General features: G+C 40.0%; 1 protein-coding gene across 3 annotated transcripts in view; it reads left to right on the top strand.

Moving 5' to 3' along the window:
• TNPO3 (transportin 3) overlaps positions 1-21,056 on the top strand; it is a 104,094-nt gene that overhangs the window by 51,447 nt on the left and 31,591 nt on the right. For all 3 annotated transcript variants that reach the window (XM_032761681.2, XM_032761683.2, XM_058426582.1), the window contains 8 exons: positions 335-478; positions 4,540-4,715; positions 5,208-5,346; positions 8,241-8,387; positions 12,153-12,260; positions 13,975-14,066; positions 15,961-16,100; positions 19,463-19,654. In XM_032761681.2, coding sequence (XP_032617572.1) covers positions 335-478; positions 4,540-4,715; positions 5,208-5,346; positions 8,241-8,387; positions 12,153-12,260; positions 13,975-14,066; positions 15,961-16,100; positions 19,463-19,654 — 1,138 coding nt within the window. The remainder of the gene's footprint in view (positions 1-334; positions 479-4,539; positions 4,716-5,207; positions 5,347-8,240; positions 8,388-12,152; positions 12,261-13,974; positions 14,067-15,960; positions 16,101-19,462; positions 19,655-21,056) is intronic.

Raw genomic sequence — 21,056 nt, 5'->3', positions numbered from 1 at the left:
TCCCCCAACATTGGGGATTACAATTTGACTTGAGATTTGGGTGGGGACACAGAACCAAACCATTTCGGGGATTAAGTAGATTAGTGGTATTTAGAACAGTGGTGCCTAGCTGGATGCAGTGGCACATGCCTGTAGTCCCACCTGGGCAATGTAGCAAGACCTCTCTCTTAAAAGGAAAAAAAAAAACAACAGTGACACTTAAACTTAAAAAGCACTTTTAACCGTTGGCTGTTTTATTGCCATCCTTCTCATTATTATACTTGTAAGGTGATTGAAATAATGGTTTAAATATATAGATTAACATTAATCATTTTAAGTTTTTTTCCCTATTCAGATGACCTGTGTGGAAAAAGCAGGAACAGATGAGAAAATGCTTATGAAGGTTTTTCGCTGTTTGGGAAGTTGGTTTAACTTGGGAGTTTTGGACAGTAACTTCATGGCTAACAATAAATTACTAGCACTCCTTTTTGAGGTTTTGGTAAGTAATGACCTTCTGCCAATCACTTTTCGTGACTAACCTGCTGGGACATAACAGTGTTTTTAAATTTTTGCACAGTAGCTGGAAGGCGTGTATTAAGAATGCAGCAATGTTCCTTCCTTTCTACGAGGTACCAAATTAGAAGTATCAGTTTTAATACTCCTAATAGGATATAGTTATGTTTAAGAAGAAAACAATCTTATATGTTGATGCATGATTTACATATTAAAATCCAAATAACCATTGGTATCTTTTTCCTTGTTTTAAAAATATAAAATTATGTATTTCAGTAATGGTCATTGAATCCTAGACATTTCCATGATATAATTATATGTGCATCATAAGTTTAGGATAGAACAGGAAGAATTAAAAATTATGTTTAGTGCACCCAGAGACAATTATAGATTAAGATATTATCTTTGTAGTTGAGATTAAACATTGTATGTGCAAAATGGATTTGGGTTTTTGAGATTAGTAGAGTAAGTACTAATGTCTTTTTAAATACTTGTGTGTTTCGGCCGGGCGTGGTGGCTCATGCTTGTAATCCCAGCACTTTGGGAGGCCGAGGCGGGCGGATCACGAGGTCAGGAGATCGAGACCATGGTGAAACCCCGTCTCTACTAAAAATACAAAAAAAAAATTAGCCGGGCGTGGTGGCGGGCGCCTGTAGTCCCAGCTACTAGGAGAGGCTGAGGCAGGAGAATGGCGTGAACCCGGGAGGCGGAGCTTGCAGTGAGCCGAGATTGCGCCACTGCACTCCAGCCTGGGTGACAGAGCGAGACTCCGTCTCAAAAAAAAAAAAAAAAAAAAAAATACTTGTGTGTTTCTTCTTTAAGCTTTGAAAGTAGCAGTGCCTAGTAATATAGTCTTGGTAGATAGGAGTTAGGGAGTGATTAGAATAAGATTACATATTAGAACAAGAAACATAACATTATCTCAAGCATAAATATTATTGAAGGGGTCTTTGGAGACATGAAAAACTTTGTCTCTTTCTGCTGGAGGGTTTCCTTCAATGAAGATGTATTAGTATGGAAGCTGCATGTATTGTGAATGTATGCCGATGCGCTATTACTTAGAAGATAGTACCATGATGCTAGATTGATGCCACTGTGAATTAAAGAAAAGAAAGACATTTTTCAAGGAGACATTTGGCATGTCATTGGTAGTGTATTTCTGTGTCATTTTTGCATCAGAAGCTAAGTCTTAGGAAAATTAGGATGCCAGTCATTGTTTTGCTTGCCATTGTCTGTCTCCATGTATGTTGGTATCCTTCCTCAATAATGATAATATTTATTATCACCTCAACAAATAGTGTGAAGAGTAATCACTGTAAATAAAGTCATGTCCCACTTTTGTTTAAAAAATGTACATGTGATTACATATAAATGGAGGACAGTCTAGAATACACTTAAAACTTAACAGTGGTAATTTCTGGAAATTGGAATTGGAGTAAGGAAGAAGTTAATTAGTATGCCAGGATTATATTATCTCCTCTACTGATCCAGTGTCAGGACCCCTCTGTGACTAGTAAGAGTGTTTATCTAGAGTCAGGGTAAAATATATTCTCATTTTTACATTCATTCAGTGGTTTAAAATCATGCTACTTTTTTTCTTTTTAGGGGGAGTGTCACAGGGAGTCAGGGTGTCTCCCTGTCATCCAGACTGGAGTAGCTCTATTGGCATGATTGTAGCTCACTGTAGTTTCAAACTCCTGGCTTCAAGCAATCTTCCTGCCTCAGCCTCCCAAGTAGCTGGGATATAGGCATGTGCCACCATGCCTGGCTAATTTTTAATTTTTTCTAGAGACAGAGTCTCTCTTTATTGCCCAGGCTAGTCTTGAACCGGCCTCAAGCAGTTCTCCCACCTCAGCCTCCCAAAGCACTGGGATTACAGATGTGAGCCACCACACCTGGCCTATGTCACATTTTATTTTGCTTTATGTTTGGACCATGACTTTCTTGTACAACTTTCCCCCAACAGCTCTTTAAAAAAAACAAAAACAAACAAACAAAAAACTTAAAAATTAAAATACTTCGTATATACAAAAGAATAAGTATGAACACTTACTATTTATTTATTTATTTATGAGACAGAGTCTCCCTCTGTCACCCAGGCTGGAGTGCAGTGGCGCAATCTCGGCTCACGGCAACCTTCGCCCTCTGGGTTCAAATGATTCTTCTGCCTCAGCCTCCTGAGTAGCTGGGACTACAGGTGTGTGCCACCATGCCCGGCTAATTTTTTGTTTTTTTTTTTTGAGACGGAGTCTTGCTCTGTCGCCCAGGCTAGAGTGCAGTGGCGCCATCTTGGCTCACTGCAAGCTCCACCTCCTGGGTTCACGCGATTCTCCTGCCTCAGCCTCCTAAGTAGCTGGGATCACAGGAACCCACCACCACACCTGGCTAATTTTTTGTATTTTTAGTAGAGACGGGGTTTCACCATGGTCTCGATCTCCTGACCTCGTGATCTGCCGGCCTCGGCCTCCCAAAGTGCTGGGATTACAGGTGTGAGCCACCATGCCCAGCTCGAACACTGACTTTTTATAACTTGGTAATATAATGAGAATCTTTGAACCCACTAGTCAATCTAAGAATACCTAATGAATAATTTGCATCTTTGTGCTCTCCCAAACCTGCTTATATAGCTTTTTGTCCCACTGGAGATTTTAAATATCCTTTTTTAAAAATTATTCAAGGAAGACTAATACGCCCTTACTAAGTGTATTCAACATCTCATCTGTACTCTCTTCACTAGAAACCCGGAAGGATTCTCTTCTTGGACCTTTTGGTCTGCTCTGATTTGCATCAGTTGTTCTTTAGATCTACTCCCTGTCATCTTGGGACTTGTCTTTACTGTGCTTTCTGGATTAGGTTAGCTGTTTCTCAAACCCCCTCAAATAACTTCTTCAGAAAAGATATAATGGAAAGTAAACTTGGAATTTTTGCATGCCTGAGAACTATTTTTATTTTGCTTTCAATCTTGATTGATGACTCAGCTAGGTATAAAGTTGTAGGTTGAATATTATTTTCCTTCAAAATTTCAAAGGCCTTGCTCTCCTTTACTAGCATGCATCATTGTTAATGAAAAGTTGGAGAACTCTGATTTCTGCTTCTTACTATTACCTCCTTCTGTCTTCCCCTGAAATTTTACAGACCTTTGTTTAACTTTGGTATTCTGAAATTTCACAATGATGTGTTTAGGTATGTGTCTTTGATACTTGTTGAGCCCTTTCATTTTATTTTTAGTAGAGATGGGGTTTCACCGTGTTAGCCAGGATGGTCTCGATCTCCTGACCTCGTGATCCGCCCGCCTCGGCCTCCCAAAGTGCTGGGATTACAGGCGTGAGCCACCGCACCCGGCCTATAGCCCTTTCATTTTAGGTAGTACTTGAATATCAGAAAAAGGATGGAAAAGATTTTCACACACTAGAATAGGGTAGGGAACACATGGCTTTCCATTTGGAGGGGCTGGTGTGAATAAGAACATGGAGATTAGATACGATATGACCATGACTTAGGGACAGAAAGGCTGATTTGCTTGACATATAAGGAAATAGAAATAGGATTGGGAAGACTGATGGATGTTGTCTCATGGAAGGCTATGACTTGACTGTTACACATTTAAAGTACGTGTTCAGAAAGAGGCTATAATTGAAAGAAAGAAAGAGGCTCTAATTGTTTTCCTATTACACTTATCCATCGCTATCCTCAAAGGATTGGTTCCAGGACCACCCACTACCCCTGCCCCTCTGTGTACAGTTTCCAAGATACGCAGATGCCCAAGTCCCTTATATAAAATGGTGCAGTATTTGCATATAACCTACCCACATCTTCCCATATACTCTAAATCACCTCTAAATTACTTATAATACCTAATACAATGTAAATGCTATGTAAATAGTTGTTATAGGGTAATTTTTAAATTTGTGTTTTTCATTGTATTATTATTTACTTGTATTTTGAATATTTTCTATCGATGGTTGAACCCTAGGGTGTGCAGGGCCAACTGTAGATTACTCCTTAGTGATCATACTTCTTGCTTCCCTATTCCTGCTACCTCCCCAGCAACAGGATAAGACCTCATCTAACCTACATGAAGCTGCTTCGGACTGTGTATGCTCAGCTCTCTATGCCATTGAGAATGTGGAGACAAACTTGCCATTAGCCATGCAACTTTTTCAGGGAGTGCTGACATTGGAGACTGCCTATCATATGGCTGTGGCACGTGAAGATTTAGACAAGTGAGTAATTGTTTAAGTCTGGAGCCCTGGGTTTACCTACAGTCTGGTCATTCTTTTAAGTCACTTTTTATTATTCGTCTGTCATTTGTGATTCTCATGTGATTCTGTAAAGTACAGATAGTGCTTCCTAAAGACGCTCTACTATGCTCTTCTGAACCTAGAGTGGCAAATTGGGTGCAGGGTTTGTAGAATTACCATAGAAAGGTAAGGCTTTAAAAATTAGAGACAAATTTTAAAATATCAAGTGTGATTTGATGGGAATTTTTATTCAAATGTTTTAATAATAGAGAATTTGAACTGACAAGTCACTTGTGTAGGAGTGTATGATCTAGGTAAAGGTGTCTGTCATGGGAATCGTGATACAGCGTAGTAAATAATCACTAGATGTCCCTTAGACTGAGGAACCTTTTATTTATTTGATTAACTGTGCCTGTATATACTTAAAATATCCAGATTTCTGACTCGTTGTTCTCATTCCCCTGTCTTCTGCAGAGTTCTGAATTACTGCCGTATTTTCACTGAACTATGTGAAACTTTCCTTGAAAAAATTGTTTGTACTCCAGGCCAAGGTCTTGGGGACCTTCGAACTCTGGAGCTGCTTCTTATCTGTGCAGGACATCCTCAATATGAGGTAGTGTTTCCGCTATTCAAAGGCCATTATTCTCCAAGTTGTGTGCTGCGTATTATCTATATTTCATTACCTCGTGCCCACATTTTTATTGTTGAGAAATTACAGTCTTGTTTTTAATTAATGTGATTTCGTCTGTTTTGGAATTAAAAAAAAAATTATATTTGGGTTTCTGCATTGTGTCCATTTCTATTTTCTTACCTGGTTGGCTGGGCTGTTGTAGGCCCCTCAAGGAACTTGTTAGAAAGCAAGCCTTTCCAATGAACCCCTTGTCTAGCTTGACTTATTCTCTAGAGCTTTACAGCTAAAAAACACCAAATTCTAACTATACCTCCACAAGTCTTAACACCCCCAATTTTTCTCCAAATGATGGATGAGAATGACAAAGGAATTGAAAGGACTTAAGGGTCTCTATCATTCAGAATCCTTCACACCCTACCTACCTCGGTTTGCTAGATTTTTTAAAATCTCATTTATTTGAGAAGTTTTACCTCTTTATAGAATAAGAAATAAGAAAGGGTCGGGATTGGTGGCTCACGCCTGTAATCCCAGCATTTTGGGAGGCCGAGGTGGGCGGATCACCTGAGGTCAGGAGTTTGAGACCAGCCTGGCCAACATGGTGAAACCCTGTCACCACTAAAAATACAAAAATTAGTCAGGCGTGGTGGCTCACACCTGTAATATCCCAGCTACTTGGGAGGCTGAGGCAGGAGAATTGCTGGAACCTAGGAGGCAGAGGTTGCAGTGAGCTGAGATCAGGCCACTGCACTCCAGCCTGGGCGACAAGCGAAACTCCGTCTCAAAAAAAAAAAAAGTGAGAAAGAAGTGCTCCCAAGTTGGGCATTGTTTTAAATAGCTCTGTTTTGGATCCTTGATGGGAAAAGGATGGTAGGGATCCTCTTACTGTGCCTTAGGCACAGTAGTCCTGTGACTCTGACCCGTTTTCTGTTATCACATACAAGACAACGTTTATTTGTTTTTACGTAATGTCATGAGGATACCTAGATTTGAATGGAACCCAAAACATTTCTGGGAGAATGTAACACCACGCAATTATCACTCCTTTAAACAGTACCATATGGAAAAGAGGCTACGAGTAAAATCCCAGGCTTTTTCTCCCTTTCTCTCACACTCAAGAGAACAGGTGAATAAAAGTGACATGAAGCTGAATCAGTTATGTTCAGGAGTTACAGATGGTTTGCCAAGTAAGAAATGTTCTAATCTCAAACATTCAATGAAATGATTTCAGAATTTTCAAAAAAGTACTTTAAAAAAGACTTCTGGCCGGGCGCAGTGGCTCACGCCTGTCAGCACCTTGGGGGGCCGAGGTGGGCAGATCATAAGGTCAGGAGTTCAAGACCAGCCTGACCAACATGGTGAAACCCCATCTTTACTAAAAATACAAAAATTAGCTGGGGTGATGATGCGCACCTGTAATCCCAGCTACTCAGGAGGCTGAGGCAGGAGAATCACTTGAACCCAGGAGGTGGAAGTTGCAGTGAGCCAAGATCGCGCCACTGTACTCCAGCCTGGGTGACAGAGCAAGACTCCGTCTCAAAAAATAAATAAATAAATAAATAAATAAAAAGACTTCTGGCTGGGCACAGTGGTTCATACCTCTACTGAGGTTCATACCTCTTAACACTTTTGGAGGCTGAGGTGGGAGGATTGCTTGAGCCCAGGAGTTCGAGACCAGCTTGGGCAACAAAGCAAGACCTTGTCTCTACAGAAAATTTTTAAAATTAGCTGGGTGTGGTGGTGCACACCTCTCATCCCAGCTACTCAGGAGGCTGAATGGGAGGATCACTGGAGCCTAAGAGTTCGAGGCTGCAGTGAGCCATAATTACACCACTGCACTCCAGCCTAGATGGCAGAGCAAGACCCTGTCTCTACAGAAAATTTTAAAAATTAGCCAGACATAATGGCGAGCGCCTGTAGTCCTCCTGGCTACTCAGGAGGCTGTGTGGAAGGATCGCTTGAGCCCAGAAGTTCAAGGCTGCGGTGAGCCATGATTGTGCCACTGCACTCCAACCTAGGCAACCCTGTCTCTAAATAAAATATATATATATCTTTTGAGACAGGGTCTCACTCTGTTGCCCAGGCTGGAATGCTGTGGTGCGATCACGGCTCACTGTAGCCTCAGCCTCCTGGGCTCAGGTGATCCTCCAACCTCAGCCTCCTGAGTAGCTGGGAATACAGGCATGTGCCACCTACATGCCTGGCTAATTTTTGTATTGTTTTAGAGATGGTGTTTCGCGCCTGGCTGAAATTTGTTTTAAATAAAATAAAACTATGCGGTGGCTCATGCCTGTAGTCCCAGCACTTTGGGAGACCTAGGTGGGAGGATTACTTGAGGGCAGGAGTTCAAAACCATCCTGGGCAAGATGGCAAGGCCCTGTTTCTACTAAAAAAAAAAAAAAAAAAAAAATTAGCTGAGCTTGGTGGTATGTACCTGTAGTCCCAGCTACTTGGGAGGCTGAGGCAGGAGGATCGCTTGAGCCCAGGAGTTTGAGGCAGCAGTGAACTGTGTTCGTGCCACTGCACTCTAGCTGGGGCAACAGAATGAAACTCCGTCTCTAAAAAATAAATAAAAATAAAGACTTCCATGTCTGTTATCGTTTTCTCTAAATTCAAAATTTAGTGTACTTTTGGAGGCATTACCTCAGGACTAAATGGAATGTAAAGCCAGTCATTCTAAATGGAGATTTGGGCCTAATGTGGGAAGACAATTTGGGGAGATAATAGTAAATATGCTAGAGAAAAGGTGACTTCTTAACTGGCTCCACTCATATTATTTAAAAATACATCTTTCTTCCTATATGGTCGTGGTGATAATAAAATGTCTTCTTATTCTATTCCTTTCCCATTCAAATAAATCATCTCTTTTAACCTAACAGGTAGTAGAAATTTCATTTAACTTTTGGTACCGACTGGGGGAGCATTTGTACAAAACTAACGATGAAGTTATTCATGGCATCTTCAAAGCTTACATTCAGAGGCTGCTTCACGCCTTGGCTCGACACTGCCAGCTGGAACCAGACCATGTAAGTTCCTTTCTCTACCTCTTCAAATCTTAATTTCTTCCTCTTGTCAGTGCCAACTTGAAAAGGAACTGAGAAGATAGACAATAAACCTGGCTGGGCACCCTGGCTCATGCCTGTAGTCCAGCACTGTGGGAGGCCAAGGCGGTTGGATCGTTAGAGCCCAGGAGTTCAAGACCAGCCTGGGCAACACAGGGAAACCCCTGTCTCTACAAAAAGAAATAAAAGAAAATTAGCCGGGCCTGGTGGCACACACCTGTAGTCCTAGCTACTCAGGAGGCTGAGGTGGGAGGACTGGCAGGTTTTGTCACTCTACAGCTTATGCTGAAGAAGTCAGTACCAGTATAATCTGTTAGGTCTATTTAAGAAGAAAAAAAAAAAAACCACTCCAGCTAAACCAGTAATTCTTTTCCTGGGAATATATCTTAAATCTGCAGAAGAAAAAACAGCTATTTTATATACAAAATGTTACCTATAAAAGTAAAAATTATAAACCCATGTACAGCAGTATAACAAGAGTTATATGAATTATATAAGAAGAGTTATGATTTAGCAACTTGATCCAGCAATTAAAAGGTAGTGAAATGATGATATGGTAAGAGAAAAATCAGAATGTAAAATTTTGTACTCTTTTTTTTTTTTTTTTGAGACGGAGTCTTGCTCTGTCACCCAGGCTGGAGTGCAGTGGCGTGATCTCTGCTCACTGCAAACTCTGCCTCCTGGGTTCATGCTATTCTTCTGTCTCAGCCTCCCGAGTAGCTGGGATTACAGGCACCCACCACCATGCCAGGCTAATTATTTATATATTTAGTAGAGACGGGGTTTCACCGTGTTAGCCAGGATGGTCTCGATCTCCTGACCTCGTTCATGATCCACCCACCTCGGCCTCCCAAAGTGCTGAGATTACAGGTGTGAACCACCGCGACCGGCCAAAATTTTGTACTCTTATTAAATAGTAGAAAATAAGTGGTTAGATGAAATATTTGTGTGTATGATTTTGCCCCATGAACATACACATTTTTCTTTTTTTTTTTTTTTTTTGAGACAGAGTCTCGCCCTGTAGCCTAGGCTGGAGTGCAGTGACGCCATCTCCGCTCACTGCAAGCTCTGCCTCCTGGGTTCACGCCATTCTCCTGCCTCAGCCTCCCGAGTAGCTGGGACTACAGGCGCCCACCACCGTGCCCAGCTAATTTTTTGTATTTTTAATAGAGACAGGGTTTCACCGTGTTAGCCAGGATGGTCTCGATCTCCTGACCTCATGATCCACCCGCCTCAGCCTCCCAGAGTGCTGGGGTTACAGGTGTGAGCCACCGCGCCTGGCCCATACACATTTTGAAAATCTCATTTATACTGATTTTATAGTTTAAAAGAATATAGAAAACTATTTGCTTAGAAAAAAATACTAGAAATATTATTAGTTTATTAGAAAACTCTTCAAACATCATGCTTAGTCTCTTCAAATTTTGCCACATTGATTTCATCCTGTTGGTTGGTTGAATCCATCCTTTAATGTAGGACCTGCAGTAAGTTTTATTGCTTACAATTAAATCCCACGTGCTATTCTCTTAATTTTAATGTTAGTATTGTGTTTGAGTCATGGTATTTTGTATCTCCACACAACCTTAGTCATGATTTAGTCTAGTGGTTTTCAAACTGCACCCACCCCCGCTTTTTTTTTTTAAGTGAAGAATCCAACTGGGCGTGGTGACTCACGCCTGTAATCCCAGCACTTTGGGAGGCCGAGGTGGGTGGATCACTTGAGGTCAGGAGTTTGAGACCAGCCTGGCCAACATGACAAAACCCCGTCTCTACTAAAAATACAAAAATTAGCTGGGCATGGTGGCAAGTTCTTGTAATCCCAGCTACTCAGGAGGCTGAGGCAGGAGAATCACTTGAACCCAGGAGGTGAAGGTTGCAGTGAGCCGATATTGCGCCACTGCACTCCAGCCTGGGCAGTAGAGCAAGACTCAGTCTCAAAAAAATAAAATAAAGTGAAGACTCCTGTCTTCAACCACATTTTATTTGGAAGCCTGATTTATAAAGCAGGGCCCCTTTGGTTTAAATGGCTCTGTGCTTGATCCCTTTTTTGCCTTTGCTAATTCTGTGGCACCATTTCCCTTGCGGGTAATTTCTTACACTTGTAAGTGTATAGTGCTTTATAATTTGTATAGTGCTTTATAACGTTAGCCATTATCTCATCTGAGATAGCCGTCGTTTCCTCCTCATTCCTTCACCTTAATTTCTTCATCATAAAGCAAGGAGTTGAACTAGATTAGCAATTCTCAATAGTACTAAGGGCTTTTCCCAGGTATTTGGGCCCAAGATTCTCGTACGTGCCTTTAACCATCTTATAATTGGTAACTCTTTATTTATTTACAGAAGTATGTCAGAATAGCAAAGATACAGAAGTATTTGGAATAGGAAGCCATGGAATATAAATGATCTTTAAATTTTTTAATGACAAATTTCAAATGCACAGCAAACATAAAATAATGTTGTAGAGAACATCTGTATACCTACCACCTAAATTCCACTATTCGTATTTTACTATGCTTGTTTTTTGTATCTGTCCACCTACATGAAATGTTTAAGTTTAAAATTCTGGGCTGGGCTCACATCTGTAATCCCAGCACTTTGGAAGGCCAAGGCAGGAGGATCACTTGAACCCAGGAGTTTGAGACCAGCCTGGGTAGTATAGTGAGACCTTACCTCTACAAAAAAATTTTAAAAATTAATTGAGGCCAGGCATGTGGCTCATGCCTATAATCCCAGCACTTTGGGAGGGCAAGGCGGGCAGATCGCTTGAGCTCAGGAGTTTGAGACCAGCCTGGGCAACATGGCGAGACTCCAACTCTACAAAAAATATAAAAATTAGCCAAGCGTGGTGGTGCATGCCTATAGTCCCAGCTGCTCGGGGGCTGAGGTGGGAGGATTAAGCCCAGGAGGTCAAGGCTGCAGTGAGCCGAGATCATGTCACTGCACTCCAGCCTGGGTGACAGAGCAAGACCTTGTCTCAAAAATGAAAGTATATTTTCTGTGTGAAGTTATTGTGACAATGGTTGATTTTGGTAGATCTTGAAACATAAATCTTCAGTTTGTTTGGTACTAAAGAGCTGACCTTCTCTAGATAGGCTTATCACTTAATTTACTACTTCTTCCAGGTCACTTCTCACTCTCCCCAAGCCACATTTTTCTGACAGCAAAACAAGCTGTAGCTTAGAAATACAAAACACAGCAGGGCACGCCGGCTCACGGTGGCTAACACTTTGGGAGGCCGAGGTGGGCAGCTGACTTGAGGTCGGGAGATCGAGACCAGCCTGGCCAGCATGGTAAAACCCTGTCTCTACTGAAAATACAAAGATTAGCCAGGTGTGGTGGTATGTGTCTGTAATCTCAGTTACCTGGGAGGCTGAGGCAGGAGAATCACTGGAACCTGGGAAGCAGAGGTTGCAGTGAGCAGAGATCGCACCACTGCACTCCAGCCTGGGCGACAGAGTGAGCCTCCGTCTCAAAAAAATAAAAATAAAATACAAAACACACAAACCAAAGAATTTCTCCTGGTAAAGGCAGAGAATAGGTTGTCTTGACTTGGTATACCTCACAATTTGGGAAACCCTCTGTCTAAAATAAAATACCCTTGTGATTTAGGCAACTTTGGCTCATTGAAACTTGACTGCTTAATGGTTTTTTTCTTCTTCTTGATTTTTGTAGAGGTCATTGAAAGCTGCAGTGAGTTTAAAGCAAATGTTATCTGATTTGATATTTTAGGAGGGGGTTCCTGAGGAGACTGATGACTTCGGGGAGTTTCGGATGAGGGTATCAGACCTGGTAAAGGACTTGATTTTCTTGATAGGGTCTATGGAGTGTTTTGCTCAGGTAAGCCTGTTTGGAGATTGTTTCCAGTTTTACTGGTCACGTTAATTGTATTCACTTCTGTGTCTTCTGTGAATGTTCCATCTTATTTCTTCAATTTTGGTGGCTGAATGAGATAATAGATATGCAAGTGCCTAGCACACTGCCTGGCATATAGTAGCTATGTTTATTTAACATTTTACAAGTCGGTTGCAGTTTATGGATGATTCAGTTATGGTTTACTCTGTATGCTTGCAATGATTGCTGTTCCACTTGTACAGCTGGAATAGAAGATCATAGATAAGCATTAAAGCCTCTAGGATACTTATAGGGAATTTGAACCTAGCCAGGAACAATAGGCAAGTGTTTCTGCTTTAGTAATTACATACCAACTCCTGGTAACTCTTGTAGTTAGTTGGCATGATCTTTGTCCACACTTATGGTTAGTTTCATCCCAGAGGTGACTATGCTAGAGTAGAAGATTCATAGTCCAGAGGTTTTCCTGACAATCAGTGAGTAACATTTTACTGCATAAGGTTACAATCATCATCATTCCATATCACTTAACATTAGTATAATTTCAGGCGGTTTTCATATTGCTGGATTATACTCTAATGAGCTCTGAAATACTACTTTGGAAGCTTTGTCACAGCAATACCGAACTAACCTAAATTTTTTTTTTTTTTGGTAGCTCAGTCATTTTTTATATATTTGGGCATAATACGATCTAAAAAGTATTAATTAAAGTATAACTATCTTCATTATATTAAGCAAAGCATGCTTATTGACCCATCTATGAAAAGTTGAGGATTCTTAAAAAGCCACTTAAATGAGATCCCTGGATCTTAAACAGATGACCTCTGCTCAGATTTTAGCTCTTCTCTCTTTAGCTCTATGGCTTTGAGAAATCCTTTGATCTTCTCAATCCTTTGACTTAATTTACAAATTTATGTAAATTATCAATGTTGTTCAAGATATAGTCTGTGGAACATCAACCCCATGAGATGTTTTTTGCCAAGAAAAAAAGTTATATCATTAATTAAAATTAGGAAATGGTATAAATAGTATATTAAAGGCTCTGTGAAGTTATATAATAAGAGAGCTGTTTAATTTTGCCTTTCCTAGCAGTGTCTGTTATTTCACTATAAAAATATTATTTAGTCACATTCTGTAGGTGGATATAATCTGGGAAATTGTGGACCAGAACATCTCTGAGTATTCTGCTAGGTGTACCTTTTTTAAAAAAAATTACTTCTGCTTGGATACAGTATTGTGATAGGTGCTTCTAAACAGCTGCTTTTTAGGAATTCAGTCAGTGCTACCAGTGTTGATGCAGACAAGTAGTTAAAACAATAGAAATGTAAAGCCAATACGTATTTAAAGGATTTACATTGTATCTCTATTTTAAGTGTGTTTATGTATTTATCAGTTATTATCAGGGCCAGGAAAAGACACTCATGTACTGTGTTTTGTTTTTCTCATAGTAGTCATTTTCTGGGGGCAGATGATAATTTTGATAAACTCTTGGGGGTCTAAATGGGTTTATTTCAAATATTAAAATAGTTACTCCTAGTTAGTGATGATGTAAAAAAATGAAAATAATATTCTCACCTGGCTTGAGAGAGAATTAGATTTAGAAACAAGGAGCAGGATTTACTTTAACTGGATTTTTTGTTTTGTTTGTTTTGGCATTCTGTTTTCCTTTTAATGGATCCATAATCCACCTCTTCTTCTCTAGTTATATTCTACTCTGAAAGAAGGCAACCCACCCTGGGAGGTGACAGAAGCGGTTCTCTTTATCATGGCTGCTATAGCAAAGAGTGTTGATCCGTGAGTGTCTCATAAGTCTTTTGCTGGGAACTCTAAATATCAAGAGGAAGGAAAATGACACTGTTTTTTTTTCTTATATGGTATATACCTGGAGACTTTTAGAACTTCTTACTTCTGTTGTGCCGTCTAGTCTTCTGACTTCTAGAGTCTAGTCCAGGGTAGCCTGAATTGCTGATACCATGTTTTAACAGCATTTCCTAAGAGTTGAAATTATTTTATTCTTGATGCTAGGAATAGAATGCTGATTTATTTTTCCACCTAAGGCTCCCTTGTGAAAGATGGTATGGTAAAGAATTTGTTAGACTGTTTAATTGTTGGTACTTGCTTAAAAGCAATTGAATAGACACTAATTTGGGTTTCCTGCTTTTGTGACCTTGGGTAAGTTATCCTTACAAAATTAATTACATTGTTTCAGAGAGGCAAGGCATAGGCACCTTTTCACCTAAAAGAGCCAGATCTAAAGGGCAATTACTGTTTTTGTTATTGCCATTGAAAAATTTCAAATTATTCAAATTTTACTTCTAATTGCATAGAAATTCTATTTATGACACGAAGCCCTAGAGACAAAATTTGCTTTGTGCCATGAGTATATAAATCGATGTTAATATGTACCATGCTGAATTGTGACCTGATACCTGCAGTCAAGCTCTGTATTCAGTCTTGATTGGAGAGATGGTTAAGGGAGATATTTATAAAAAGCACAGTGCTTCTTTCTTAGCTGCCTTTCAGGGCCTCGTCAGTGGCATATTGTTTCTAATCCAGTAAATATTCAAGGAGGTAGAATAGGTTTATTCTTCTCTATTAAGAAGTCCTGGTCCTTAATTATGTACCACACTATTTACTCTTAAACCAATTTTGGTGTCATTTTGAACCTTCTGTGACAAGTCTGAAGATTATTAAAATCATTAATATTCTAACTAATATGTCTTGGTTTGAAAAATGATGGCTAGTCTTCATTAATTGACTTAGTGTCCCTAGGAAACATAGGGCATAAATGTGAGATTCGATATATTTTTTTGTTTATATGTATTTCAAGCCAACTGCATGATTATAATTTTTTAGTGCATATAAAAGGACTTAATAGACTAGTTTATTAGCAGAGGGTGGTCTTGCTGTAATCCAGGGTATTATTTACATTTTAAACATCTTTCATTTCTGGGTTAAGTTCTGCCACTTTGGGGGCATCCTTCACTCTACTCAAAAGGCCTTTAGCCAGTATATTTTGTGGGGGACAGAGGGAGGAGAGGGAACAGATAAACTCATGGAGCTATGGAAAGTGTTTGGTTAACTTTAATTTTCCCTCATGTTCCAAATCGGGACAACTTAATCTATTCCTGCAGCTTATTTTCTTGTTCTTTCAGTTAGTGAGCTGGCTACCCATACTTACTTGTTCTTAAAGTTTCCAATATCCAGCTATAAGAAATCTTTTGGAGCATAACAACAGAGAATGGTCTATGAGAATTATTCATTCATCTGTTTAGCCATTCAGCAATATTTATTGAGTGCCCACTATGTGCCAGGCACTGTTCTAGGTGCTGCAGCTGTAGGACTAAATAAAATAGATTCTTTAAAAGAAGACATTCATCCACAGTAAATGTCTGCCTCTCCAGTTTAAAGAGCCTGCATTTAATAGCTTGATGTGTCTTTAGACACTTTACTGGCATTCAGAAGATTAAGGAGCAGTATGCTTTTCCTGAAACAATATCTTTCATTTCTATCTTTTCCTCTTTTTTGAGGATTTGAAAATCTTTCATAACAAATACCAAGTACTTTTATCTTAATGGTTATTTAGAAAGAAGCCCTTTAGCAATGCTGTGTGTCATCACAGCCTGTTATTTGGCCAGAATATAACCTCTGAAATCAGTAACTGTGAGTACTTACCGCCTCTACTCAGGGAAAACAATCCAACACTTGTGGAAGTCCTAGAAGGAGTTGTCCGCCTCCCGGAGACTGTACATACGGCTGTGCGATACACCAGCATTGAATTGGTTGGAGAGATGAGTGAAGTCGTTGATCGAAATCCTCAGTTCCTTGGTATGTGTAATCTCTCTCCTCTGCCACTTCTAACTTGCCATTTTTCTGATTTTTCTTCTCATCTCTTACTTTTGCATGTGTTTTCCTTTCTGTTTTTTTAACATGGAGTATTTATAGAAACTGAGAGTAAACAATATGTTGTAAATTAGTGCTTATTTGATATAACATTTATAATCTGATCTGGGAGAAGGACCTTTGAAAGATTAGATCTACAGATAGGGAAACAGTGAACAGTTTGCTTCTAGTACTCTGTTTAAGCATGAACATTTCAGGCCGGGCGCGGTGGCTCAAGCTTGTAATCCCAGCACTTTGGGAGGCCGAGGCGGGCGGATCACGAGGTCAGGAGATCGAGACCATCTTGGCTAACACGGTGAAACCCCGTCTCTACTAAAAATACAAAAAAATTGCCGGGCGTGTTGGCGGGCGCCTGTAGTCCCAGCTACTGGGGAGGCTGAGGCAGGAGAATGGCGTGAACCCGGGAGGCGGAGCTTGCAGTGAGCCGAGAGCGCGCCACTGCACTCCAGCCTGGGTGACAGAGCGAGACTCCGTCTCAAAAAAAAAAAAAAAGCATGAACATTTCTATCTCTGTTAGTCTTTGGCATATGCTTGAGCTAATCAGACTCTCTTACAGTTTTAACATACTAGAAGCTACTAAAGGACCAAAGCAAAGGAGATAATTTTTCACTTGTAATACATACTCCATTTAAAAGCCAATAATTATTCAAAACTAAATAACTGCAAATTAAAATGAAGACTGTTATATAACCTCTGGCTGTCCTTATTGACTTGAAAAAATAACTAAAGGTCATAAGTAACAACTTTAGAATTGAAGATAAAGTTAGAAATGATTTATTCTAACCTCCTCATTTTATAGACAAGGAAACTGAGGCCCAAAGAGACGAAATAACTTATCCAGGGTAATATATATCAAGCCCTGACATTTAAGAGGGATACATTCTGAGAATTTTAGGAATGCCAAAATTTGTGATTAGTATTATATCATTAAGTTGGATGTGTTTCCTGTGTATATCTTTATTATCGCCTTTTTACTTGATTTTATTTTATACATCTGTTTTTAGTGACTGAAACACATGCTAAAAAAAGTGAATGTGTTCTTTGTTTCTATACACTGAGCTGCTTTCTAAGTTCAACGTACTATTTCTTTTTTTTGTTGTTTTTGTTTTTATTTTTTGTTGTTTTGAGATGGAGTCTTGATCTGTTGCCCAGGCTGAAATGCAGTGGCCTGATCTCAGCTCACTGCAACCTCCACCTCCCAGGTTCAAGTGATTCTCCTGCCTCAGCCTCCCAAGTAGCTGGGATTACAAGTGTGTGCCACCATGCCCACTAATTTTTGTATTTTTAGTGGAGACAGGATTTCGCTATGTTGGGCAGGCTGGTCTCAAACTCCTGACCACAAGTAATCTGCCCACCTCAGCCCCCCAAAGTGCTAGGACTACAGGTGTGAGCCACCACGCCTGGCCCAACATACTATTTCCAAGTGATTTCAAAATGGCTGTTTTTTAGTTCTTAGATTTCTGCACTTTATCTGGCTCAACACTTGGCTTTCTTTACTGAACCATTTTTCCACCAAGAAACATAGTAGATTTGTTTGTTTTAATACCTTCAGTTAATGTCCAGAAAGCAGCAAATCTAGGTTGACTTGCAGACTCTTATCAAAAGATTTATCATTCACTGCCACCTTGCAGTATCTCATTCAGATTTGTGCCTCAGCAGTAGACAGATTGCTCTGTGTTCATACTCAGAATAGTCAAAACCACAAATACCCAATTTGGGAATCACGGAAGTCTACATTATTAGAGTTGCTTGGGCTAGGTTCTAGACTCTAGGTCTTTTGATTCCTAGAATAAACAGGGTAGGGTTTTGGTTTTGTTTTTTTCTTTTTGGTGGAGATAGGCAGATTTTGCTGAGTTTGGGCATTGTATTGATCATTAGACTAGAAATGGACATAATGGTTTTAAATGGGCTTTAAGACATTATTATTGGCCAGGCATGGTGGCTCACACCTGTAATCCCAGCACTTTGGGAGGCTGAGGCGAGAGGATCATCTGAGTTCAAGAGTTCGAGACCAACCTGGCCAACAGGCGAAACCCCGTCTCTACTAAAAATACAGGAAAATTAGCCGAGCTTGGTAGCGCATGCCTGTAATCCCAGCTAGTCGGGAGGCTCAGGCAGGGAGAATCACTTGAACCTGGGAGGCAGAGGTTGCAGTGAGCCGAGATTGCGCCACTGCACTCCAGCCTGGGTGACTGAGTGAGACTCCATCTCAAAAAAAAAAAAGAAAAAAAAAAAAGATGTTATTCTTTTGATTCTTTCCACTTTTTCACAGTTTGCTACAAGGTCAATATAAAGTACTCACAATGACCTTTAACAATACATGGTTTTTTTGCCCAGGCATGGTGGCTTACAGTGGTAACCCAGCACTTTGGGAGGCTGAGGTAGACGTATCACTTGAGGCCAGGAGTTTGAGACCAGCCTGGCCAACGTGGTGAAACAATCGTCTCTACTAAAAATATAAAAATTAGCCGGGCTTGACACATGCCTGTTAGTCCCAGCTACTCAAGAGGCTGAGGCAGGATAATTGCTTGAACCCGCAAGATGGAGGTTGCAGTGAGCTGAGATCATGCCACTGTACTCCCGCCTGTGGGACAGAGTGAGGCTCTGTTCCCAAAAACAATATATGGTTTTTCTAAGGTTTTTTCCTATAGAAAAAAAATCTGATTTTTATAAAAGAAGGTAAAAAGATGAGTAGAATTAGCTCTATAGAAATTTAACTTTATAATAAACTTTCTTGGAGCACTTATATTTGGTAAAATTAAAACATAGTGAATTAATTCATCTAGAAGTGCTAAAGATTCATCTGCCTATTTTTAAGGCCTTTTGTAACTAGAAAGAAGGAAGTATAAAAGTTTCAGCTTTAGACAACTATCCTTGTCCTGATTCATATAGGCTGTTTTACCAAGTAATTCATCTCTCGGTATAATTGTAACTCCCTGAGCTTTGCATTCTTTCTTACATTGCCATATTCTTAATACCTGGATTGCCGTATATGCTCTTAAGTCAGTGGTTTACGAACTGCTCTGTGAATCCCTGGGAGTTACGTTGACTGCCCTGAGGGAAGAAATGGAAGATGAAACAGATGGTGCTCAGGGCCTGTTGACAATGTGTAAGTGAGATCAGCTCCATTTTTATGTGTTTTATTTATTGTGGTTCTGAACACATTTCACTTTTTAAAAGGGTTCTTTTGCTTTAAAAAAAGAAAAGCAAGTATACCTCTGTTCTAATAAACTAGAAGTTTTCCTTTAGTTTCAGATATGTAATCTCTGCTTGGCTTTTCTTCTTAGACCCTGTGTTGGGCTATTTGATGAAAGGCCTGTGTGAAAAGCCCCTGGCTTCTGCTGCAGCCAAAGCCATTCATAACATTTGCTCTGTCTGCCGAGATCACATGGCTCAGCACTTTAATGGACTCTTGGAGATTGCCCGCTCCCTTGATTCCTTCCTGTTGTCTCCAGAAGCTGCTGTGGGCTTGCTAAAAGGTATTTACTTGATGTTAACCACTAATAGTCACCTCAAAGCCACTACTTGGGGTAATCTTACATCTGTCATATCCCAGTTTTTCAGTTGCAATGTACTTAGTGTTTAAGAATTTATAAGATGAGGAAGATGGCTTTTCCACTAGAGGGGATAGTGTTGACTATATGTACATGCATTCTTTTCTTGGACTATCTTAAGCCTATATAATTAATTAATACTACTTGCAGTATATATAGCACCGACCTAGATTTGGGTAGAGACAACATATTCAAACTAAACATGGCTGCTTTTTAAGTTGGAATAATAAAAAGGGAGACCAAAGAAGCATTGCCATACCAAAGAGGTAAGTGGGAGTTGAAAGGTAGTATACATAGATCAGTGCCATGAGTAGAAGTCAGGGGTCCTGGTCTCTTAGCAGCCTTTAACCATTACTGATCAGCTTCTACTCAGTGATTGTCTATCCAGAGGCAAACAGCCATTGTGATGAGGCTCAGACTTAATAGAAGAACTAGAGATATTAAGGCTAGGGGAAAAGACTTAGAACAGCCTTTAAGCCTGGTGGCTATTTTTAAATATTTGAAAGATGGTCTTATAAAAGAAGGATCATATTTATTTTATGAGTAGTCACTTGTCAGCCATTTATAGGGAAGCATATACTGGCTCTAGGAAGAAAACACTTAACCATACTTTCTGAACACAGATTGGGGTGCCCTGTGAGGTAATGAAATTCTTATCACTGGTAAATTAGAGAGATTGAGGTATATTAAAGGATTGGGTAAAATAACCTGTGTGATATCTTCTAAGCCTCTGTGACTTATTAAACAATTAGCCTTGGCAAGAGTGGATGGCCTTATTTGTGAATTCTGTCCTTTGTTATTCATATGACCAGATTCCTTACCAGCTAGTGTGACTGTGCTTTTTTATATCAGATTGTCTTTTTGTACCTTGGGTTTTTGTTGTTTCCCTTCATAGGCACAGATAAATCAGAGTCAAATATTCTTGTCATTTTCTAGTGGAATTTAACCTTGATATTGAAATGAGGTCTAACCTATAGTACAATGTGACCTCCCAATTTTCAGTGGTATCTAATAGATGTAGAAAATGGTTTTCAATTTTTATTTATTTATTTATTTTAGAGACAGGGTCTTGCTTGTTGCCAAGCTGGGATGCAGTGGCATGGTCATAGCTCACTGTAACCTTGAACCCCTAGACTCAAGCGACCCTCATGTCTCAGCTTACCAAGTGGCAAGGACTACAGGTGCACACCATTGTGCTCAGCTGATTTTTTAAATTTTTAATAGAGATGGGGTCTTGCTATATAGCCCAGGCTGGTCTTGAACTCATGGCTTCAAGTGATCCTCCCGCCTTGGCCTCCCAAAGTGCTGAGATACCAGGCATGAGCCA

The sequence above is a fragment of the Hylobates moloch genome, unplaced genomic scaffold (assembly GCF_009828535.3).
Source record: "Hylobates moloch isolate HMO894 unplaced genomic scaffold, HMol_V3 SCAFFOLD_1, whole genome shotgun sequence".
Lineage (NCBI taxonomy): Eukaryota > Metazoa > Chordata > Mammalia > Primates > Hylobatidae > Hylobates > Hylobates moloch.
The sequence above is the reverse complement of the archived record's forward strand: the minus strand, read 5'-3'. Positions and strand labels throughout refer to the sequence as shown.